At 45.3% G+C, this 25160-nt stretch overlaps 1 protein-coding gene across 1 annotated transcript; it reads right to left on the bottom strand.

The window, feature by feature from the left end:
- Nucleotides 1–56: 56 nt before the first annotated feature.
- Nucleotides 57–25160, bottom strand: LOC139910314 (cyclin-dependent kinase 17-like). Its single transcript, XM_071897584.2, has 17 exons — nucleotides 24861–25160; nucleotides 16624–16772; nucleotides 12167–12331; nucleotides 11248–11381; nucleotides 8124–8249; nucleotides 7203–7259; nucleotides 6888–7002; nucleotides 5977–6071; nucleotides 5696–5758; nucleotides 5119–5242; nucleotides 4598–4718; nucleotides 3550–3647; nucleotides 3280–3385; nucleotides 2114–2156; nucleotides 1826–1916; nucleotides 1572–1649; nucleotides 57–1459 (listed from the first exon to the last, which is right to left on the bottom strand). The coding sequence occupies exons 2-17, from the start codon at nucleotides 16748–16750 to the stop codon at nucleotides 1422–1424; spliced, it is 1581 nt and encodes a 526-aa protein (XP_071753685.1). The 5' UTR covers nucleotides 16751–16772; nucleotides 24861–25160; the 3' UTR covers nucleotides 57–1421.

The following is a 25160-nucleotide window of genomic DNA, read 5'->3' as shown; positions in this document are numbered from 1 at the left end:
TGGCTTTGGTATGAACACAAGTTCAACAAGAATGTGTGTGTCAGTACATTAGGAGAGAAATCAAAACCAGGTCACATGATTTTTGTTTAAACTTATGATTTAATTTTCTTTTCTCTGGAAAAAAAAAAATATCAAGCTCAAATATGGGAGGGCATCTGCAACGGAATCCCACACCAATAACAATTATCCACAAATAAAGTTAAAGTATATCATACAAAACATCTCTTGTAACACTGTTAAATAGACTGTGACTCAGTATGGTTTTCACTAGGGGCAGGACTAGAGCTAGTGCTCCCTGTATAGGAGTTCAGTGGCTGTGTGCTTTCCCCGTACAACAGAGCAGGCATGCAACACCATGATGGAAGCAATCCAAACAAGGAACCGTTTTTACAGTCGGTGGAGATGGGAATGGCAGAGAGGAGAGAACACAACTGTAATGCACACCGGCAGCACCGCCAGTCCCGACGCCGGGAACCCGCCTCGCGCCTCTCCTCTGTGACACAGACCGGAGGGGTCAACGCGCGAGGTCGGAGTGGAAAGGAACGAGGAAGAGGAGGCCGTTCGCTGTAGTTACATCTTGAAGCGTTCTGAAGATTTTAGGAGTCGTGCGTGATTCCTGTAATGCCCATATCAGTGATTCTACATCGCCTTTCGTCTCCTGGGTTTGTTCATCGGTCGTGACAAGAGACCACAGCATCCTGGAATGATATGCCAGCATCTTTTAAGTAGCGGCTGACGAGAATGTGAACCGTTTTTTCGCCAAGCTCGGAACGTACTGCTCCCGTATTTGCCTCCAGCTCCAGTTAGGATAACATGATCACCGTTCGTTTATATCAGAACTGGCCTCGAAACCCTTCAAAAAGTCAAATGGTCACGAATTATGGGTATGGCTGAGAACAGCACCACAGCAACAGAAACAGAAACCCAGACTTCAGAGCGGCTACAGACACATCCCTCTGTTTGTCTGTCTGCCTTACACACCCACACACACTAAGGAGCTTTGAGGTGGAGGTTTTTTTCTTTTTTTATGTATGAAAATGGAAAGAATGACAAAAAAAATAACCACTAAGAACACCACCACTTCAAAAAAAATAATTAAAAATCTATACACATTGCATGTTTTCATTAAAGTGACTGAGCCAGTTAGAATTCTAGACAGTAGTTGGATTTAGCAGCAAATTCTCTTCCCAATAAATATAAATGTATATAAATGTCTCTTGTGGGCCAGGTTTCACGCCGAACCTCTGGGGGTCTCGCTGTGGAGAAGCACCCCAGGCGGGTCCGGGAGTGGGGGGGGGAGTGGGAGTGGGGGGGCGGGGGAGGTCGTCGCACCCCGCGCCAACATCCATCTCAGGGACTGATCCATCTGCGAGACTGTACAGCTAGGAGATCCTTCTCAAATAAAAAACAGTTCAGAGATCCTAAAACAGCATGCTTTGCCTTCTGCTCTTGCCATTGCCTGAGGGTTAAAAAAAAAAAAAAGAAGAAGAAGAACGGGGCAGGAATTAGTTAGGAAGTTGAGAGTGAAAACACTGGAGGATCTTGGTATTGATCCTTGAGGTGCTCCTCACCTGTCTCGGGGTAAGACGAGTTCCGGTAGCCAGGATCTCTCTGCAGCTGGACCTCCTTCAGTGTGAATATAGATATGCCTGCCAAATATACAGTCGAAGAGTCAGAAAAAGTACAATAGAAAACACATCGCGCCGGGAGAATAGTGTCTTTGTTATACAGTTGTAACTGATCCTCATTGTACAGTGCAATAACCCTCGAGTTGTACCTCGAGCCTGCCAAGTCTGCATTACTGCGCTGCCATTTCATTACTCACTCTCTGGCAGTGTGTGCACACGTGGCCCCAGGCTCCTGAAGTAGGCCTGTCTCATTGATTCATCAGCAGAGATCCTCTTTTTCGACTCATACTAAAGTTGGGGACAGTAATAGAAACGTACAGTCATTAAAAAAAACCTTTAAATGTAGTCAGCAATGCGTGAGTGCATGCGCCTTTCTGCAATTCTTTCCAATATGGCCAAAAATACAGTCCTAACATAGCCGCAAAATGTGTCACGCTACTTCTGTCAACATCCCGTTAATCCCTGTCAGATATAGTGAGACTCACTTTTAGGAATGACATCAGCAGGTCGATGCCATCGGTGTCCAACCTGAGGAAGAGAGAGAGAGAGAAAAGAGAGAGAGAGAGACAGAGAGAGAGAGGGGTCAGTGGAGGTGGGGTGACTCACAAATACTGGCGAGTGCAAGGAAGGAAACCGAGTCAACTATTCCACAGGATTTCCTTACAGGAAGTGACACAGAACACACACTCTTAACTAAACAAGCCAATAATACTAATGTCTAACCCACTAAAAGCGAGCTTAAAAAGCACTACATAGTAGCTGTGCTGAGATACCTGGGTCTCATAAAAAAGATTTGCTCATTTCCATCTCCAATCATTAGAGGGCTGACAAGGGGGAATGCAGAGGGGAATGTGTTAAGATACATTATGCTTTCAGGATATATTACAACAATGTTCACTACCAGTCAAAAGTTTGGACATATTTTTTCTTTATTTTTACTATTTTCCACATTTTAGAATAATAGTAAAGACATCAAAACTATGAAATAACACAAATGTAATTGTTCCTTGACTGAAAAAAAGTGTTAAATCAAAACTATCTTATATTTTAGATTCTTTAAAGTAGCTGCCCTTTGCCTTGATGGAAAGGCAAAGGCTTTGGAAAGAAATTCATACATAGGCATCAACTTCACTATTTATATTTGTCTAAGAAACAAATTTCAAGCATTTAAGCATAAGCCTTTAGATCAAAATGGCTTTAAGATAATGAAAAACATACACCTGATTGAATATACTATATTTTTCATTATCTTAAAGGCATTTTGATCTAAAGGCTTATGCTTAAATGCTTGAAATTTGTTTCTTAGACAAATATAAATAGTGAAGTTGATGCCTATGTGTGAATTTCTTTCCAAAGCCTTTTCCTTTCCATCAAGGCAAAGGGCGGCTCCTTTAAAGAATCTAAAATATAAGATAGTTTTGATTTGTTTAACACTTTTTTGGTCACTGCATAATTCCATTTGTGTTATTTCATAGTTTTGATGTCTTTACTATTATTCTAAAATGTGGAAAATAGTAAAAAAAAAAAAGTGTGTACAAACTTTTGATTGGTAGTGTATCTAATGAAGACAATGTGACAACAGAGCAATATTAGATGCTCAAATTTAATATTGCGTGGGATATGCATGGCAACAGTCAAAACCCAGCCTTACCTGGGTGCGTGGTTAATGAGGGGCTGGGTCTTGTACTTGGGGAACTTGTAGGACTTGAACTCGTCGATAGAGGAGATTCCAGGCCAGCTGTCCTCTGTGGGTGTGCCTGTTGAGGGACATTCAAGCGACCCTGTTTGAGTAGGGCTTTATCACAGCAGCTGGGAGGGCTTTTCACGCTGCCGTAGGGGCTGCATGCCGAGGCTAATGCGATTAAGAAGGCTCATATCAAAAGTTTATACCGCTCCCCCGTCAGCAGGGGGCAGCACTGACCTAGCAGCCTGAAGATGAGGTGCAGCTCGTCCTCCACTGTGGAGCCAGGGAACAGCGGCCTGCCGGCAGCCATCTCATAGAAGATGCAGCCGACCCCCCTGACGGGACAACAGAGACAGGAGGGCTTGGTTAATAAACAGACGGGATAGCCGAGGCTTTAACACCATTCCAACTCAACAGGTCTTGGGTATACCAACATTGAAAAACAAGCATGGGGATAATTGTTTATGGATCCAGTTCCTTGAATCGCTCATTCATTGGCCTGGAACAATCTAGGCAGAGGATTGAAATATCGATGGTTCGAAGCAAGGATGAATTCAGGAAAGCGGCATGGCGCCTCGGTGGTTAGGGAAACCGTCCATAATTAAAAGGTCACAGGTTCGACTCCCGTAATGTGTCCTGTCAAGGTGTCTTTGCGGAAGACACTGAACTAGTGCTGAAACCATTAGTCAATTAATCGGCTGTCAGAAAATTAATCGATTATAGTTTTGATAATCATTTAAGTCATTTATCAAGTAAAAATAAACATTTGCTGGTTCTCTGTTTCATATAATTATAAAATGAATACTTTGGGGGATTTTGGCTTTTTTGGTCAGAATTAATAAGCAATTTTAAGAATCCCTTTGAGCTTCTGTAGACTTCTGGACATTTTGTAGGCTAAATGATTAATTGATTAATAGAAAAGATAATTGCTAGATTAATCAATAATGAAAATAATCGTTAGTTGCAGCTCTGCACTGAACCACTGCCTGCTCACTGCTTGTAAGTTGCTCTGGATAGGAGTGTCAGCTTAATGAAATCAGCCTCAAAGACATCCATGCTCGTCCCACAAATCACTAACGTGGTTAATGAAGTGAAAATGAGAGAAAGGAAAAATTAGCAATTCATGCGGCTGGATCCAGGCTAGTAAACAGGAACTCTTTGCACTTATATTTGCTTCTGTATGTGTTGTGCGGGGTAAGACACGGCCCTAGCCAGTGAGTAGCCGGAGGTCTGAGTAGTGTTTTCTAACAGTTGTAATCACCCTCGGCGGGTCCGGCCCACTCACCACATGTCTATCTGTGTGGAGTACTCAGAGGAGCCCAGCAGCACGTCGGGGGGGCGATACCAGAGCGTCACCACCTCGTTAGAGTACGTCTTGGTGGGGACCGACTTGGCCCGGGCCAGTCCTGCGGAAAAGAAAGAAGGAAAATAAAAACAGATACACAGTGGACACATTCATGCCAGAATACAAACCATTCATAAGTTCATATGAAGGGTGGTTTCATTCCAAAATGCTTTATATCCATTTGCATTAAAAAAAAAAACTGTTTGCTCACATTCATCACTCAATATTTCAAAAATATAGATGAATGCAGCTTCAAAATGTTAGTATTTTGAAGGCAAAAGTCTCAATGCTTTTCTACTTTTCTATATTTCTCAAGAATGGGTGTCGCTCTTTCCCCCTAAATTGGAGCCAACTCATTAGGGGCAAATCTGTTCATGCTCACAAATAAATGAGACAAAAGAATCTTAGTTTACACAGATTAACATCAGCAGGAATACTATTTTCTATTTTTTTTTTTTTACCAAAGTCAGCCAGTTTGAGTTCTCCTCTGTCGTTGATGAGCAGATTCTGCGGCTTCAAGTCTCTGTGCAGAACCTTCCGTCTGTGACAGTACGCCAGGCCGCGCAGGATCTGGAACAGGAAAATCTGGGGAGCAAGATATTATAGATCAATGACTATAAGCATATTGATAAAGCCAATATAAAATAGTTGTAAAAATATAAAAGACACTGTTGCTGGATTACAGAAGCATGCAGGAGAATCACAGAAAATGTACTAAAATTGTGGAATGATGCTTATAATGTACATTCTGAAAAGCTTTGTACAGTTTTAATTTGCAGTTTAAATATTTTTACTTTATTTAAGATAAATGCGCACAAAAAAGAGAATACATTTTCAGATTTTCAGCCACAATTTGTGCTCTTTATATGGTCTGGAAAAGTGAGGCTGCGGTAAAAGATTTCAATTTTTTTCCCCTCATTGCTGACACTCCACCACCAGGGGGCAGAACGAGGGTGTTTGTTTTATTTAGCCCTGCAGCCCCAGAGTCTCAGTGACCCTGAAGCTGGCTGGTCTGGCAGGCCGCCTGCGGAGGCTCACCTTGACGTTCTGCATGCTCAGGATGTTCCCGCAGTCGTCCATGTACTGCTTGAGGTCCTTGTCCTAGACGAGGGAGAGGAAGGAAGCAGGTTAGAAAAAGACTAGAGAGCCACAGAAACTGCAACAGCTGGCCCCTTATGCTCCTGTATAAGCATGTTCTGTTCTGCAGAGGGCCATGAATAATAATGATGCACAAGATATTCACTTTAGCATCGATGAACAGATAAGCATTGAGCTGAATCTGAGTCATGCGGAAAGAGCGGAGAAGGCTTTGTTCTCACCAGGTACTCGAAGACCAGCGTCAGAGATTTGTCTGTGTGGATGATATCGTGCAGCGTCACGATGTTTGCGTGCTTCAGGTCCTTCAGTAACGACACTAAAGAAAAAGATAAATGTCTGTAACATATGTCTGACATCATGGAGGTGATGAATGAAGCTTGAAGTTAAGTAACGGTACGATTGTTTTCTTTGGTCCGAACCATAGTGGAAAAGTTTACTTTGTTGGATTTTTGTGTTTGGTTTTGGTTTGCAAACCAAGGCTTGTAAACAAAAGTCACATGGACTCAAGCAGCTTGTTTATCGGACAGAGTTTTCGTAACTTGTCGTCCCGCCAGGTTAGATATTTTGGGAGATAGAGAGATAGAGAGAAATCTCATTCCAGTCCCTCTTTGGCTAAGCATGATGGACTTGTCTGTGCGCTTTGCCATAATTTGCCATAATTTACCTTCTCTGAATGTGAGCATGAGGCCATACTGTGGTTTGCCCTCAGTTCATTTTGTTATTCTAGGCTTTCCAAGCATAAGGAACCACCGGCTATCAGATGCCAACATCCGTCTCCTTTTCCAGTAACACCGAGAGTGTTTTGGGGTCGTTTCCTGTAGCTGGTACAAATACGTTCTCACTCCTAACAAACTGCACCGCATTTGACTTGGAAGAGAACTGAGACTCACATTTTCAGGCAGTGTCGTGCGATTATGTTCGAATGGCATTGTTCTTACCTGCCCAAACAAACTGAACTAAAGAAGCGAACGCTCCGGAGTTTTATTAACCGCTCCAAACTGGTGTGAACGCCCCTTAAATGACGGAATGGGACTAGATAGCTGCTAAATAAGACTAGGATCCACATCAAACCTAACTGAAGATATTTGTGGGAAATATATGGGATGCATGGTGTAACGCTGAACCTCCTCACCTTCTCGGATAGCGGTGCATGGCGCCCCCTCCTCGTGCTCCAGCCGGATCTCCTTCAGAGCGACCAGGTTGTCTGTGAGCTTACTCCTCCCCTTGAAGACCGTGGCGTACGTCCCCTGAAGAACAGGAAGAGGGAGAGCTGAGAAAAAGGTTTGAGAAGCTGGACTGACGCAACACGGTCAACTCTGGCTGCCTGTCGGGAGTCAAAAGTAAACTCTGTACCCAGATGTGTGTGTGTACGTGTGTATTTTATCACTGGGTGTGAGAACATGAGCACCTGGGAGAGCCAAGGTGAACACGCTCTCTTTTCACGTACCTCCCCCAGTTTGTCCAGTTTAATGTAGGTCTCCAGCTTCCCAAATCCAATTTCTGACTGGAAGAGAGAGGAAGACAAACAGCATTAATGAGGCATGCGTCTTTATTAGCACCGACAAGCTTACAGACACCATGCCAAATCCTTCTGACGGCCTTGCAGGAACAGAAGGGGGTTGTAAGGAGGACACATCCCCCCCAACGACCATCACAGATAATCTCAACTGACAGAAGACCATTGGCTTTTGGCTTTTACAGTGTGTGTGTGTGTATGTGTGTGTGTATATTATATACAGGGGGGCATGTAAGCAAATGCATGTGATAGTGTTCATGTTTCCTCTGTTCTGCTCTTGACAGATGCACACTCCAAAAGTAAAACCAAAAGCCAATTATCGAGGCTGCTGACAAAGAGAATGCTGAGGAGGTGCAATGTAAACACATGACAACAGGCTGAGAGGATGAGATTAAGCGGTCTAAGGGCAAGGCGTGAGCTCTCACTCTCTCACTTCTGCGTCTTGCTGCCTTTAAATAAAACATAACTCTCTCACTGCTATCTTTATCATTCTGCAGTCTCTCTCTCTAGCTACCGCTTTCTCTTTCTCATTCTGTCTTCATCTCCTCTGCTGTTGACTCTCGCAAATCACTGTTCCTCTATTATAACAAGACTTACTGATGCTTCAGCAGGGTGGATGCTTGCCGACATGGTGGCTTGAACCCGGGTCCTCTACGTCCTCTAGGTCACTACGTCACCCTGCTGCCCCAAAACATCATCCATTTTGCTCTCTCTTCCTCCTTCATATGTTCTTCCTTCCTTCCCTCTCCCTCCCTCCCTCCGCCGCCATCACCTTCTCTCTTCTTCCATGCCCCTAACCAGTCTAACCCTCTCCTTCTTCATCTCTCTCTCCATTTTGTCTCTCCGTCTCACCAGGGAGGCTCTGCGGGAGCGCCGGCTGAGAGGCTGGTCGAAGGGCGGGCTGCTCAGCTGCAGCTTCTCCAGGTAACCGTCAGGTATCCGGATGTCGGCGGGCAGGGACAGACGCTTGTTCAGGTCCTGCGCACACACACACACACGCACAAAAACAATGGAGACCCCTGTTAAAAACAGTATCAACACAGTGTAAAACCATGGACAAACAAGGGTAAACCCTGAGCAAACAAAGTAAGCTCTAAATAAATATGAGAGACCCAAAACAAAATGGCGGAGACCCTAAATAAACAATCGGAATCTGTTAGAACCACCATTACATAGCCTGCTTTAGGCTTCATTAGTCAACAGAGAGGGCAGTGTGTGTGCACTGTGAGTGAGTGTGCGTATATATACACTTGTGTGTAGTAGACTTGAGCAATAGCCTATACAGTTATGTGCAGTGGACTTGTGTACATAATGAACGGCGGTGGAGACCTTTAAGAGTTCAGGGATAAGTCTTTTCCGGAGCGACAAAGTACTAATGCATGATCCTGATGACTTGTTATATAAAATGAAACACACACACACACACGCACATCGACACAAACACTCACAATACACCGTCTTCCCATCATGCATTTCCTCCATTTGTTAGATTACTGTTAATCCGCCCTCTCTCTAGCTGCATTAAATCTACTTCCACCCCTTCTGAGGTAACGCAGACAACACCAACACCCCCCCTCCCTCCTCACTTCCCCCTTCCCCCTTGGCCCTCCTTCCCAACATTTATGCAACTTTGAACTTTCCAGATTTCAACATCCAGTTCTCTGATAAATCTGTAACTCAGAACTATTGACTTTTGGTAGGGTGAACTGACCCTTCAGCCTTTCATTCGAACCATGACTCTGCCTTTTGCCTGAGCTGTTGCCTACGCTTGACAGATTTAAGCATATGGTCAATATGTTAATAGTTATGTTAATTCCAACTAATATATCAATTTAGTGTTTGTGAATGACAGCATTCAGTCCTACTGGTCAGTGGTAGTTGTGTGTCGGGTCAGGGCTGGTGGCTCGCCCCCAGAGCACGAGAAGCCATCCATCACCTGACCTTTGTACCCCTCCCCCCCCCCCCCCTCTCCAGTTGTCCAATCAAGCCGTCCTAATCTGCTACAACGGGGCCCATCTGGACCGTATTACAGTAATCCTCGTGATGTAATCCCAAAACAGCCTCGCTTCCTCTCTGACCGGGGCAGGACAATACAGTACCTGGCCACGGACGAAGGGATTCCCCCACTCTTCCTCCTACAGTTTCTTCTCCTCTTCTTCTGCCACCACCCCACCCCCTCCCCTCTGGCCATATCACATGGAGTGTGACAAACTGCCAGCAGTGCAAAGGCAGAGAATGGGGCCACACACTGATTTCGCTCCATCAACAACAAGCCTGTGGTCAATCACGCTGCTCATACCAGCACAAACAATGCGGGGAGTGTTTGGGGGGCTGGGAGAAAGAATCTGAGTATAATTGTGTGTGTGTGTGTGTGTGTGTGTGTGTGTGTGTCCAAATATGCTCTTTCTGGTTAGTCCATTGTGAAACAGTCACAGGAAGCGCAGGGTGAATTGCTTGCTCACACTCTCAATGCAGCAATAGGTGGTGTTTCACGTTCTGATGTGTGAGTAGCCCCAAATGGAGTAAGCTGATTAACTACTCTTTTTTTTTTTATCTCGCATGCTTGGTTTGTCAATGCAGCCACTGGGAGCCGCTGGTAAATCCCCAGGGTCCTGAAATCACACCAACCAATAACACAGTTGGGGGGGGGGGGGGGGGGGAGTGTCTGTACTCCAATCACAAGACCTTCCCTCCTGTGATCCCCCAGCAGGTAGCGCGGAACATGCAGTTCACTTCATACCAAAGTCAACAGCGGCCGCACACGGGAGCAAAAACAAACAAATGCATTCAGCACATGGAATACTGCACAACAAACTCAATATCCTAATTTGACTAATCCACATGAGCACACTTATCTGACACCTAGACGACACAGCAGCACCGTTTCTCATCTTCCTTTGCACGCTGCCTTTCACATGTCCCTACAAGCTGACTGGATTAAAGCCTTCTCTCCTTATCGGGTGCTGCGTTTGTGTGTACGTCTGTCTTTCCATATGCTCCGTTGAGCTGTTGGAATCAAATTCAGCATGGTGTGGGTGCAGGGCATGACTATTTCATCTTTGAAATAGCCTAATTTTGTTTTCAAACTGTTTAAATGATATTATTTGGTGATAATGTAATTGCATAGCGTTTAATATACTTTACGCCAAGGATTTAAATAATGTTTCTGGTCAACTGAAATCCCTCTAGACACTTTGTCCAGCAAAAAAAAAAAAAATTTAATCCCACCGCAAACTCTTTCCATAATGTGTTGACATTATATAACCACCAGAGGCCTGTGAAATCCCAGCTACCAACTTAAAAAAAACAAAAAAAAACAAGACAGATTGTAGATTGAAAACTGTATTTTTTTTGTTGTTGTCAAGGTTTTTTTGCTGCTGTGTACTCTGCTGATGGAGGCCCGGCCCTTTTCCTAGAATACGTCAGGTACTGAAACCTTTTAAAATCAGATTTTGGTGTGTTTGCGTGTGCATGTGTGTGTACGTGCTGTTGTACACAAAAACATGGACTTTGCTCAGACAGTGGAGGTGGAGTGTGGTGCGTGAGTGTGTGTGTGTGGGTGTGCGCGTGTGTGTGTGTGTGTGTGTGAGACCTGTTGCGATTATATGGGCAGCTGAGGACTTCCGCATGTTCATGACAAGCTATGGGAATACGCCTACGCTGAGAGACTGCATGGAGTTATAACACACACGTCATCGAATACCATCATTAAATAGTCTCATTATTTCACTTTTCAAGCTAAGGTGAATTCATTAATCAGGGGCAAAGTAAAAAGTCAGCCAGAAAGTGGATGCTGAACCACTTAGGCAGCCATGCCAAGATGAATAAATATGTCACGGTTCACAATGGTAACCTATTCAAATGTCAAAGAGTGCCAACAGTAACCGCTGACTCACAACCCACATTTCCAACAAACTGGAAAGGGTGCTGACAAGGGCAATCACTAAGTCCAGAAAGAGGAAGAAGGGGATCTCACCTCTGCGGAGATGCGTCGGTTACCCCTGTTCCTCAGACAAACCCCCGTGGGCGACTGCACCTCATCGGAGGACGTCCCCGACGCCTGGTCGCTCTCACCGTCTGAACCCATCTTCAGATTCTCATGGACGATGTCTGGCGTGAAGAAAGAAAGGGAGAGAGAAGAGAGAAAAGGAGGATGAGGGGTTGAGTTTGACAGATGGAGCCAGGAGAGTGGGCAGGCCAGTGGAAACGGGGCAGGGAGTGGCTGCTAGCTCAGCACCAGCTGATGACATCAACAGGCGAATGGAAAGAAAAACACTCTCTTGGACACTTTTACGATCCTCTGTTCTTATCATGCACTAGCGCTTGGTTCTGTCATGCAGTGGCTATAAACAGGGAGTATATTGGGTTGTATTAGATTGACTGCCTGATTTAATCTATTTCAGTGCCACGGGAGCTTACAAGACACATCCAAACATCACATTGGAATTTCCCTATTCCTCAACAAACTTAGGTTTCACACATACAAAGTACATTGCCATTTTCCCCATGCTTTATAATCACATCAGGGAATATTGTGACTTTAAATGTCATATCTGGATTAGGAATCCAAGTGGTTGGTTTGGGGAACTGTCCAAAGACGTTATTTTGAGTGACAATTTTTAACACATAGACTCAGCCACACTTTAAACTTACACTGAGGAGATTGAATTGACATGTATGTGTGTGCATGCTGACATATGCCCCTAACAGTGGTTTGTATGTGCATGCATTTCTCACATAATGTGGCAATGTATGTACGCCCTGTAAAGATGCGTAGATTCCACATCCAGTAAGAAATCTCTTGCGCTAAAGCTCCTTTCAAAGCCAGAGGAAAGGCTAATTTGATGAGAATATGGCCTGCATGTGGATGCGGGGAGTGTGTTTGTGTGTCTCACCGAGGCGACTGCCGTTGCGGGGCATGACCATGAGGGAGCCCAGGCCTCCGCCGATGACGCTCTGTGGCCGCCGCAGTGGCGGCTTCTTAAAGGAGCCTGTGTACTGGTGAAGGAAGGAGTGGACACTATGGGCCGTTGGAGGACGACCGTTCCTCACTATGGGCTCTGTAGAGGAGACAGACAAAAACTGTGTCAAAAGAGACAGCATAATAACAGCACATTTGATATGTGGATGACTAAGCATATGAGCATGCCAGTGGACTGATACGGAACAACAAAACAAGTCTAACAACAATACACAATGGTGTGTCCAGATAGTTAAAGGGTAACTTCGATATTTTTCAACCTGGACCCTATTTTCCCAACTTTTTGTGTCTAAGTGACTAAAGGGGACAACAATTTTTGAAATTGGTCCAGTATTGAGCGAGATCGCGTCAGCCGGCAGCCGTGAAACGAGCTGCAATGTAATCCGATGGGGCAAATGTGAACCGTCAATGTACGTCCACTAAAAGTGCTTGTTTTTGCCACTGACAGGCTCAGATTAATAACAATCTGAGCCTGTCAGTGGCAAAAACAAGCACTTTTACATTGACGGTGCGTTTTGCCCCCGTCGGATTACATTACAATACATTGAGATCGGATGCGATCTCACTCAATACTGGACCAATTTCAAAAATTGTTGTCCCCTTTAGGCACTTAGACACAAAAAGATGGGGAAATAGGGTCCAGGTTGAAAAATACCGAAGTTACCCTTTAAGGCTGCTGCCTTTGGAGTCACACATGTGCCCCAGGTGACCTAAGTTCAAATCCCGCCAGAACTTTCTCTCGTGGCTCCCCTACCGTCTCCCTCAAACCCCATTTACACCTGGCATTAATATGCATTCTAAGTTATTGGATATCTGCATACAAAAATCTGCATAAAAATCCAGGTGTAAATACACCCAAGACGTTGGGGACAGATTAAAATCTGGGAGGTGATTTGAGACACATTGTCCAAGTTGAAATGCAAGCCAAGCCACATACGTAATCTTGATACTCCCAAAACATTACATCCCCAGCCAGAAAGAGAAATAGCGCTCAGTTTTGTTTTGATCTGAGCGGAAGATGGATTGATGAAGATGGATGAGATTTACGGCTGGAGTACAAATGAAACCAGATGTTTCCTTTCATTGTGGACAGAATTTGCATATTGTGGGGCAAGCATGGGGGGGCGGGAGGGAGGGGCAATCGGATTTCTACATCCGGCTGCCAAAGACGCATCTTTGATGATGACAAATGTAAATGTAATGTGGATAACAATCTGGATGCAAGTCACATGAAATGCCAGGTGTAAATGGGGTCTATGTAAACAAAATATGTGAATTAATTTCTCACTCTCTCTTGGGAGAAAAAAACAAACAATATACAGTGAAAGTCAGTGTCATGTGCATATTTCTGAATACATTTTGCAGACATGCGCCATCACCCAAGACGTGTGGCATTCTGTAATGCAAACAGTTAAATTGTTACAATCTCATTTCCTACATTTCCTTGTTTGTGAAAGACAGAGGTAATTTCGCAATTTCTCCTACTATGATATGATCACATTGGAGAGCAAACTGGTGGAAGTCTAGAGCTTGGAATTAAAAGGTTGTATCTGACTTTTTTTTATTCAAAATTGGTTTAGCCACATATTCTTGATATTTGAATGTTACTTTATGTTAGAGAAGTGAGAAAGGCGAGCTAGTCAATATGTAAAGAAGTGACTTAAGTCCCACAGTGTCTTAGCAGTGTAGGTTTGTATGGGAAAGGGATCTTAGAACTGCCTATATCTAGCCTGACTGAGGACTGTAAATGTGCAAAGCTAAGACTGGAGATGACACTGAGAGTCGAAGGACCTAACAGTATCAGCAGGGAGAAACTGGAACCCAAGAGAAGAAGTTCAGCGGGCACAGTCAGCCCTTAGGCATATGGATATTGTAGGGCAGGTGCAACAAGGGCGAGGAGGATTAGGACTAGGCTTAGGACAACTGTTATGGAGTAGGCAACTCCATCAGGGAAAAGAAAGATGGTTGTGGAGCAAATACATTGATCAGCATGAAGAAGCAGCAAGGTGTGCTAAAGCTGGCTCTCAGGCAAAACAGGGTCAGTGGAAAAACTGGGAAAGTGTAGAGAGCAAGAAACTTGATTCATTTTAGGTGCAACCTATGATGTACTACCATCTTCCGACAATCTTAGTCCATAGGTAGGCGAGGACCCTTCCTGTCCCTTATGTTCAGGCATGAACACTGGATGCCAATTAAGTGTTTGTAGCCAAGTCCACTTTAAGACTACTAGATCAATTAGGCACTCGTGGGTGGAGCTTAAAGCAGGCAGTGAAGGATATATCTGAAGCAGCATGGGAGCCAGTCAGTGGACATGGCAAAAAGGAATCACACTGACTGGGCACACAGCACTACTGTAGGTACCCATGATGTTAGGGTTTGAACCATTTGTTTGACTCAAGCATCCTTCCTGGTGCTTTTTGCTATGTCTGCTTGTATATTGTTTTCTTGTTTGTAGCATGCTAGCATACTGACTGCTAATACCATGGTTGCTATGGCTGTTTAGCATGTTTGCTGAGATACTGATCTGCCGTTGAGTTGGCTTGTTAGCTTGTGTTTGTAGCATTCTATCTGACAAAGTGTTTGGTAGTAGCATGGTTGTTCTGGCTGTTTGTTAGCATGGTTGCTGGTATATTGATCTGTTATGTTTGCTTGTTAGCTTGTAGCATGCTATCTGACAGAGTGTTAGTACCATGGTTGCTCTGGCTGAAGAGAAAGGATATCAGCTAGGATCCAAATCCATCTTATGACTAAGACATTCGAAATACATATGAACATCTAACTTATGATTAAGACAGGAGTTCATTATCATATGAGGTAGCCAGAGTGAACTGTGATACACTGTTCTCAGCTCTTGGTATAATTGTTTGATGATACAATTCGGTTTCTGATCTGCTGAGCGGGCTGTTTCAAGCCAGCCGTGTCAGCCGTCCCATTATTATAACATTATTGTTGCTGAAAAGAAAAGCGAGGTTGGCCTGTCTGATGGTCCTGTAGATCTATTATGGCTTAGCCTGATATGCTCTATAGTCGCCATTTGTGGGTTAGCACATCATTCTTTTGACATCTGGAATTGAGCGTCTGTATGAATGCTCACCTTGGATTATGGCACAAAAGACTGCAGCAAATTTCTAATTCCTAATAGGATTCTGATATTTTGCATTCAGAGTACTATGGGGGTGCATGCCTGGTTGAGCTATAACAGTTACTACACAACACGACACATGAATTTTCCCAGCTGGGATGTCATAACTTTGATGCTCAATATCTCAGAATTGCACTCGACCCCGATAGAACCCAATAGAGGCCGATAGAACATTCACAATGTGGTGTCACCAATTTTTGTTGACATTTCACAGTGATGTATATACTTTTTTTGCATATAGTATGGACACATCCTCATTCCTTTAAAAAACAAATATGCAGTATTTCCTAGACACCATATGAAAACAGTAGAACACCCAACCCTCTATGTAAATCCGGGTCCTGATGCCACCTCTCCTCTGCAGCTGCTGCTGCCGCTGGCGTGTGCTATGTGTGTTACATAATCAGATCAGAACCAGAATGCTTCCCCAATCACAGAGGTCACATCACATCTCATCTGGCTACTCCATTCTGTCTCCTCTCTACCCTACTTACTGTTACACAGACTGCTGAAATCCCCTCACACAAGCACGCATTTGCACACACACACACACACAGAATATGCTTCTCTGTCCCCACTCACCAAGCACAGAATGCTCTGGCCAAACCTGGCGTTAATCACTAGACAAAAAGCTCTTCACAAACCCCAGTTAGTTCTCAGAGGGGGGGGTGGACTTGGATGAGCTGATTGACTAAAGAAGGAGAAAAAAGCCTCGTCCTTTGGAGAAAAGACGAGAGAGGAAAGCTGGGGAGAGGCTTGAAAGAAGCTGGGGGTGAAAGTGAGGGGGGGGGGGGTGGCAGAGAGAAGAAGAGGCAAAGGATGCAAAGAGGGAAAAATGCATCAAGATGCCTGGCTGGTTTCACCAAGTCATCCAAGTCGCCGTGGCAATGTCATGGAAACTCCAGAATGTTTCCAGACCCTGAGCACCATAGCAACGCTGTGGTAGCACACCAAGGCATGCACCCTCCCGCCCTGCAGATTCTGCGAATATCAGCAAAGAGATAAGCTGCTATGCCACTTTGCCGTTGTTTTGACGCCTATAAGGCTACAACCTTCGGCAGCATCCAACTGAATGATGTAACACACCACTGTGTTTGTGAGTAAGGAACAGAGACTGTGTTCATAGTCAAACAAATGCACACTCAAACACAAACTCAAGCCAACTCAGTCGGGTTGTGCGTGTTCACAAAAGCGCACGCTGACATACACGGGTTGCGAATCACACTCACCGCTGTCCTTCAGGCCGTTCTCCTCGATGGTCATCTGCTCGGCCAGTTCAGAGAGCGACTCGTCGATGGTGTGGCTGCCTCTTAGCGTCTGGGAGAGACGCCGCTTGAACCGCTTCATCTTTTCCATGGAGCTCTCGGGAAGGGGAGGCCTGGGGGTGGACAAAAAGACACTAGTGAAGACAGGCCACTGAATACAAGCACACACAGATAGACAGAGTTCATAGTTTAACACGTGTCTTACACCAGTGGTTCTCAACCCGGAGGTCAGGACCACCCACGGGGTCATGAGATAATTTGGGGGGGGGGGGGGGGGTGTCACTAGATGATTTATGACTTAGGAATGTCTATTTCTTCTGATTTTTCTCTAATTTTTGCTTTCTTTCTTGTGAAATATAGAAAAGTTTTCAGCCTCTATGCCTCCTCTGATAATGAATCAAATGAAACAACCTGAAAATGGAAAAATCATTCTTTGGTTGAATTTTAAAGGATCACGAGTCAAAAAGGTTGAGAACCACTGTCTTACACAATTACATGTCGAAGAATATTCCCACTATCTGAAAACTGTCACATGTGAGGTTGATGCGGGCCGTGACTTGTCCCTGAACAAATCTGTAATGTAAATCACTTTCAGTGGAAAAATGAGTAAAGAATATGCCTCATCCGCCTCCAGCCATGTGTCCTAATCCCACATCAAGAGTCAAAAGTATGGTTAGATCACAAGGTATCCGACTGGCGAACAATGACAAGGACCAATCAACACTCCGGTGCTAATTATGACTCAGCTAATACAGGCCCATTACTTTACATTCCACCCCTGGGAAAACATGACGAGTTGGTGAGAGATTCCTATGGGCGAGTTTGGAGTACAGTCCCTGGCACACCGGACTGTAAAAGCAAATCCTAAACCAGGGGATTTGCTGCTGAATGGAGCGGGACTAGCGTAGGCCACATCTAGTTCACATCACACATTCCATCCGCATTTACTATGTGTGTGAGAGAGTGAGAGAGAGAGAAAGTGAGTGTGTGAGAGAATGAGAGAAAGGATTTGTGTGTGTGAGACAATGAAAAAGAAAAGGAAAAATGAGACGTGAGAGGAAGGAGTGCATGACATTTGGGAATGTTTGGGAAGACCAGATTACAAGCAGCCTCTCCCTGCCTGTGACCTCAATGGAGATATTACTCCACTACTAGTGCAGATCTGGACATGTGTCTGTCTGTGTGTGACGCTGATGAGTAAGGCCAGACATGAAACCACATGAGTAGCAGAACCCCCGAGGGCCCGCTGCCTGTCAACCATACTCTACCGACAGCCTTTTGTCTTCCAAACATCACTCATAACCTGAACTCCATCCAGATACGCCAGTCAGCCGCCTCGTAAGGCCACAGCAAACTGGGACAATAGGAAAAAGAAATATTATGCCAGTTTTGGACCGTACGCTAGGCAACTTCACACGCTGGCAGCTCCAAATGTTAGGGAGAGGTAGCAGTTTGAAATATGTGAACTTCAGTACCAACAAATCATGTAACGTGACGTCAGTAAACCCCACACAGCATGCTCATGTTTACCAACCCAGCTGGTCTGAAATCGCATTATACCAAAGGATACCAAAGGGATGAGAGAGACAAAAGATCTAACACTGGCGAGTCTTTGGATGGAGCGCTTGTACGCTGCTGTTCAGGAAACCGTTTGTGTTGCGCTCTTGAGTTTTGATTCGTCACCTCCTGTGGGTAGAGAAATGTACATACCCAACACCGGAATTTAATTTGGGCAAATATGACAAATGTAAGGGGTTTCTCAAGTAGGGGAGGTGGCAGTCCCACTTTGTGATTTAGGCTGATAAGACAAAATCTTGCCTGGTGAAGCATTAATCGTATATTCCTATTCCTTTCCTGTCCATTGCATTTCAGCATTGTTGTGCTTCAGTCGAACAACAATCAATCTAATTACTCCAGGAACCGGGATGAGGCAGAATGTCATAACTCAGCTGTCATAACAGCTATACGTCAGTCAGTTCCGCCAAGACACATCAACTCCAGTATGGGCGAGCGGGATGTCATCTCCGGAACAGCTCACCATGTTTCCCACACTCCTGCTGCGGCCTCTAGCATGGCCAGCAAAATAAATCTGTGTGTTTACATGCACATTAACATTCTGATATTATTCTGGATACTCTAGTATTCTGTTTGAGAGATGGTAAATGTAAACACCATATCTCATTTACAATACCTGGGATAAGCTCATATCTGGATTATCAGAAACCCAATTATGATACCGGGGATAAGCTGACATGCATTCACTGTTGGTTTTTGCAGTCTGTCTCAGTTCGGTTTTCATGGTAATATTCATAATATTCTGTTTGTTTAGGTATGTGTGATGGGGATATATAGATGCGTATAAACATATCATCACAAATATGCCTTTAACCAGGTTATGACCTAGTATCCAGTATACTCTGTACATACAAACTCACTCAGTGACTCAGTGAGTGTTTCATGGAAAGTTGATGGCAGCAGTAGAAAGGAGGGGGGGTGTCTGCACTCGTCTGCTCCATCCCCTGGCCGATGTTCTTGCTGTGGGATCGAGTGCGGCGCTTTGGATATGATCCCTGTTCCTAGCCTTATCCCCGCTTCCCTAAGTAGGCCGGTCTGAGGTCTGAGCTCCAGATCCACTGGGAGACGGCCAGGGGGAGGCGGAGGGGTCCGAGGCGCGCTGATTCGGGATTTGTTGCCACGGCAACCCCGCTGCTTTTTCCATGTCGAAAATGCAGAGCGCGGCAGGAGACTGCATGCATGCTGATTTTCTGTCTCCCTTCATCTAACACCCTATAGCAACCCCAACCCCCTCCACTATCGCTGTCCCCCACACCCCTACCCCCACCCAATTTCCATCCCCTAAACCAGCCATCAGTACCCATCGCAACTTTTGCCTCATGGACAAACTCTGATGTCTCCAGCTGTATGCTAAATTGCATTTTCCACATCAGTTTTCTTGGCAAGTACAGTAAGCAGCAGATAGTGGGGAGAGTATATGGGGGAGGCAGGAGAGAGAGAGGGGGGTTGAAGATGCTGCTGTGATGCCAGTAGCCACATGCGTCATGTAGGCTCTGTCCTTTCTCTTCTGTAGCCCTGAGCGGACACTAGCTGTGCTAATGATGAACAGTGGGCTACTAAAAGGGTGAGGGCAAAGGTCCCGGTGCGAGGAAACAACCCCCGCTGCAATGCCAGGCGAGCGCTCCACTAGCCACCCAGCACCGCGGGAACCACAGCCTCTGGGACTGTCCCACTTCTGGTAGGTGAACCAATCACGCCACAGCCGGCATCACTGCCACAGGGCCACCTCTGTCTGGGCCACCCACAAAAACAGGAAGAGGAAGGTCACAACCTCCCCATGACCCCCCGCAGGGTTCAGTAAAACCCCTACGTCACCATTTGGAGAAAGGGGGCCTTGGAAATACTTCTCCCCTGGTCTCTGGCTCCGCTGTGAGCAAGAGAGCCAGGGGAAAGAGAGAGCACAGAGAACAAGCGTGACTGTTGGCATGATTCACGGGTGAGCTCAGCCTTGCTTTTCTAAAGAGCAGCCTTCTCTCATCCTGGCCAAGACAATGAGGACATGAGTGAAGGAGCTGGCTCCATTATGGGGGCCTTATATAAAGCCGGCATTGTGCGCGGTAAAAAGTGGGCTTTTTCCAAAGACACAGGAGGCTGTGGGTTCTGCGTGGAGCTGAGCTGAGCGGCATGACAACCAGGCATGCTTCCTCCACACTGGGGCAGGTGAGGCGTCACTTCAACAGTAACTCCGTTTGAAAATCTGAATGTCAAAATATGGCTTAAATGAGGTCAGGTACACAAACAGTCACTGTCTATCGCATTTACCTCTGCCTTGCTCTTTTCCCTCCGCATTGCCACAAATTCTTTCCTCACCCTGCTTTCACACTTGTCACACTTGTCACCTGTGTCCGTGGGGCTGAGTGGAGCTGGCAGGCCGGTGCTGATGGGTGGGTGGAAATGTGACAACAGTGGACACCTTTGCCAGAGCCCGTGGCCGGACGAGGCCAGGCCTGACGAGTGACGCACAGATCTCACGGGCAATAAGATTCAACACTGGCTGATTAACACTGCTGCTATGGTTACGGCAGCTTGAGTGGCAGGCCTGCTCCTCTCTAAGCTCTGTCTGTGACCCATTAACGGCCAGCAGTCAGGTGGTTGCTCCTCGAGACCAGGTTCCCTAACTTCTGTATTGCAGGTAGCTGCAGTTTAATATCCATACTGATACCGTTGTGGAGCCCAGGAAGAACAGCTGTTACCCTGGGGCCTGCTAAAGGGGATCAGAATAAACATTAACTTTAAGAGGGTGAAACAACATAGTCCACAAATTGAGAATCTGTGTTGTGAAGACTGAAGTTGCACTCTACTTGACAATGCACCATGTGACTCTTTAAGTATAGGTGTAAGAATGGTGAGCATAGGTAAAAATCCTACAATTCTAATCAAAGCCAGTTCATCTTTATCACAGAAAGTATATTGCTGTCACCCCTTTCACTCTTGCTACTGATATTCTGCCTGCATGCTTGCCTTAAATATATCAGTATACCCCCAATTATCTTAATTAGAAAAATCATCTTCAAAAAGCACAGCATGAAACCAATTTAGAGACTTTCTTCCTTCACAAACATGTCATGAATATCCTGAACGTGACTTTGAAATCCAACACACCATTTGAATGAAAATGACACATCTAGAGCACTACTTAACGCTTAAGATGATAACACAGTTTATGAATGGGATCAAAGGCCAGCATGAATTGTTACAGCTCAGCCATACAGACCCAGTTGCCTCTAGCGTAGGCAGCAGAGATTCAAGCAGATAGAGTCTGATGTTATCTGGCAGGCAGCGGGCAACAGCCATATCCTGTTCTCGTTTCACTTCAAAATAAAATATCTTTTATAACTTATTGAAAAAAGTGACACCCAGTCTTGTGACTTGAATTCTTGGTTGACAAAATGATAACATTTTTACAGACTGGATCCTGCATATTTTAGAGCTATTGAATAATTTACTTCAGGTAATGATTTTTTTTCCCCGAAAATGGATCCGTTTTGGTATTAAACCCTTCATTTAGTCCAGATAAAAGGCAGTGCAGTTATCACAGGCTCCTGTTTTGCTCATTGTGGAGATAATCGCCCAGGCATGGACTCATCTGATCTGAGCCTGAGTAAAGTCACCTGGCCTTCGTTTGTGCGCAGGGAATTAGCATCAGAGAGAGCTCCAATTAGCCGCTGCCCCCCAGCCCCACCCTCTCTGTCTCCGCTCATCCTCGCACCAGCAGCCCAAGCAGGCCCTGATAGCCTTTCGCGGCTGTTAAAAGGGAACAACAGGCCAGGCTGCTTATCTAAGTAAGGGCAGGTGGCAGGCCGGGGTTATCAGCATATCAGTTCCTATATCAAACCGCAAACACAAACAGTATTCAGTAGCCTTTACAGCCTTTTCAGGCCTGCTACACACAGTTGTCTGCTACTTGAGAGAAATCCTGTGTTTTGCCACGGGACTCAATTCAATAGATTGGTTTGGCTAAGTAAGCTCCATGTTTGTGAGTGACTTTTCCTGTCGGCCTTTATTTGATACATTTAAAAACTCATGTATGCATGTGAAGAAAAAAGAATGTAAAGAATAAAATGAAAAACTGCCTGACTTGTTTCCGTCATGGTCCTTGTTCTTTCAAAGAGGGGAGAGGTGAGAAATTGAAAAAGAATGCTTTTAGAATTAATGTAAAAGTGATAATTATTGGGAAAGAACCTGCCATTTATTTTTAGCCTTTGAACAACGGTCTACATTCTCATTCACCAATTAGAAATACCTATTGTGTTGAGTCATGGGTTAGGGTAAGTAGTAGAGGTTTCTACATTCAGCCAATTTAAAAACCCAACACATGGGCTTAACATGTTTTTTATGTAACCAGTAAGCTCTTAATTACGAACAAATTACCACAAAACATCTCAAATATGCACTGCTATGCTGGCTGAAATAATGTTGGTTTGGATGGAGATGAGTGTGTGTGTGTGTGTGTATGTCTGCTTCCAAATAAAAAACAGCCAAGCTCCTATGTGCCAAGTGTGACGGGAAAAAGGCAGGATTTAGTCTTCACCTGTTCAGACATTAATAGTGTGGATGACGACCCAGATATGTGGTGTGAGTATTGGTACTGTATGACTCAATCAAACAGGTTCCCAGCCAGCTGACTCGATGGCTTCAGCAACACCAGACACTTCCAGATTCAGACTGAGAGAGCGAGAGCGAGAGAGAGAGTCAGGGAGTGGAAGCAGCCAAATTTGCAAGCAGCAGCATTTGTCGTCTGGGGCAACTGCATGATCCGAGGGGCCAGAAGTGGCCGGCGGTGCCTGAATTCTTGTGTCAATACAGTAGAGAAAGAGGAAGAGTTTGTATTCATGGCTATGTATAGACGGGAGTGGTGCCTGTGACATAGCAGCTGCTCCCCGGAGAGAGGTGACACATTAACCTTCAGACAGCTGTCTTGGCCTGCCGCTTAAACATGAGCCCACCACACACACACGGGCAGGACTCACGCTTGTATCTGCAAAATCCGTGTGCAAAATGCCCTTACCTAAACACTTAAACACGTATAAGTCTACAGCTTGGTTTGAAACACTGCTGTGTGTGTGTCGCTATGTGTGTGTTCGAAAGTAGAATATCAGTCTCTCACAAAAACACATCCATTCACGAGTATGCTCTCACACACACACATACACACATACTCGACCATCATCTGATCTGCACTGGCCCTCTAGGGATCAGCGCCGCGTGGCTACAGCTGTTTCGCGGTGGGTCAGGTTACCCTGCCACCGCCATCCCCAAGGCCTTCACCAAGGGAACGACCCCACGTCAAACCAACACACACTGGCACACACACGATCTCCAACCACCGACCAGCACCGTACCCTCCCTCCAGGTACCACTCACCCGGGGCATTTAAGACCTAAGTCAGCACATTTCCTGACGCCAAGAGATGCAAAATCAAGCAAGGAAGCTTGTGGCTGAAACCTGCATACAGGAAACGACAGAAAGTGCTATCACGGCTCTTCCGCTCGGCTGTATACACTGAACAGGTTACGGGCTAACGGTCTAGCTAGCAACAACCCTGCATCAACAAACTAAGAATGAGGACATTGCAGCACAGCAACAATCAATGCAGTTATAAATATGTAACCATGAGCTCCAGGGTACGTTCACACCAAAGTGAACTTCCTCATCAGTCTGCTTTGACAAAACCCCTCCCACCTCCTTCGCTCTCCTACTGTTCCTCAGTCAAGCTGAACCCCCCATCCAGAACAATGATGTCTTCCTCTTGGACATCCTGCCAACTTCACACTCATTCTGACACACACACACACACACACACACAAACACAAACACACAAACGTTAGTCAGTCATATAGGAAGAAGTCAGAGAACAGGAATCCCATGAAAGCAGCCTCTTGGGTGAGATTCCTTGAATTTAAAGCAATCCTCCTCAAAATCTGCTTCTCAGGCTCCTGTCTGCCACTGGTGGGCTGCAACAGCTGAAACGGCTCAAAGCAGTTTTACTGGTTCAGAGACTGGCACCGGTTGCACAGGGTTCAAATAGTTTTTGGGAAAATGGGACCAGGAAAAGGGGAGATCTCTGAAATGTGGGTCAGTGAATGTTTGGTAGCAACTATGCAAGACGATACATGCAGAGCGCCAGCCCTCCCTTTCAAACAACGCATCCAATTTTGTGACATTTGCCAACTAGTTGTGGTGCAGTGTGTGTTACATAAAAAGAAAGTTGACACAAATGTTTAACCAAGCAGTCAAGGCTAGAGGAATGAATACATGTCGCCTACTGAGAAAGATTTCAACAAAACTTACTCCACATTCATCCATTCATCTATTTTGCATGTAACATCAGAGCCAAGCAGCTTACCAGCCACCGTTTGTTTTAGTGAAATGCTTATTAACAGCAACTATTCACTGCTGAATGGGACAAATGCAAATTGAATAGCACGGCTAGTCTCACACAACAAACGCCTGCATTCACAGTGCGCGTTGTGAAGTAAACATTGCTACATTGTTACCCCATTTTGTGTCAACGCAGGGTGGTAAAAATGTTTCTTGCATCAGTGCAGCTGTAACTGGCGGCTGCTGCTATCGGCCCACTTGTTTCATTGTGGTAAATTTAAAGAACCGCACACAATTAGGCTCACCAGAAACGATGTGCGTTGCTCCGACCAGAGTCCCCGACCTCGGAGCTTCTTTTCAGGCCGGATGCCGTCTTTCCCCTCCGACCGTGGAAAAAAAAAAAAAAGGCTAAGCGCTGCTTTGTGGTGTCGGTGTGGTACTTTCTTGCCTCGGTGTCGCTTATATCCGCGGGGATGTGGCGCCCAGCATGGCTGTTCGGGCTTCAAAGTTACACTCCCGATGAAAAACAAGAAGCACTACTGTTCGTTTTTCGACTGGGGATCATAGCAGCGTGAGAAACGATGGTGACTGCTGGCTGCTCTGCG

The sequence above is a fragment of the Centroberyx gerrardi genome, chromosome 4 (assembly GCF_048128805.1).
Source record: "Centroberyx gerrardi isolate f3 chromosome 4, fCenGer3.hap1.cur.20231027, whole genome shotgun sequence".
Classification (NCBI taxonomy): Eukaryota; Metazoa; Chordata; class Actinopteri; order Beryciformes; family Berycidae; genus Centroberyx; species Centroberyx gerrardi.
This window is presented reverse-complemented; position numbering and strand designations above follow the sequence as displayed.

Bases quoted from the DNA above. Each gene is read 5' to 3' on its own strand.
- LOC139910314 (XM_071897584.2), bottom strand. From the start codon at position 16,750: ATGGAAAAGATGAAGCGGTTCAAGCGGCGTCTCTCCCAGACGCTAAGA. The intron at 5,243-5,695 runs GTGAGCCTCCGC...CTTGCTCCCCAG, and splicing joins TGAGCATGCAGAACGTCAAG to ATTTTCCTGTTCCAGATCCT. The intron at 2,157-3,279 runs GTAAGGCTGGGT...TCTCTTCCTCAG, and splicing joins CTCATTAACCACGCACCCAG to GTTGGACACCGATGGCATCG.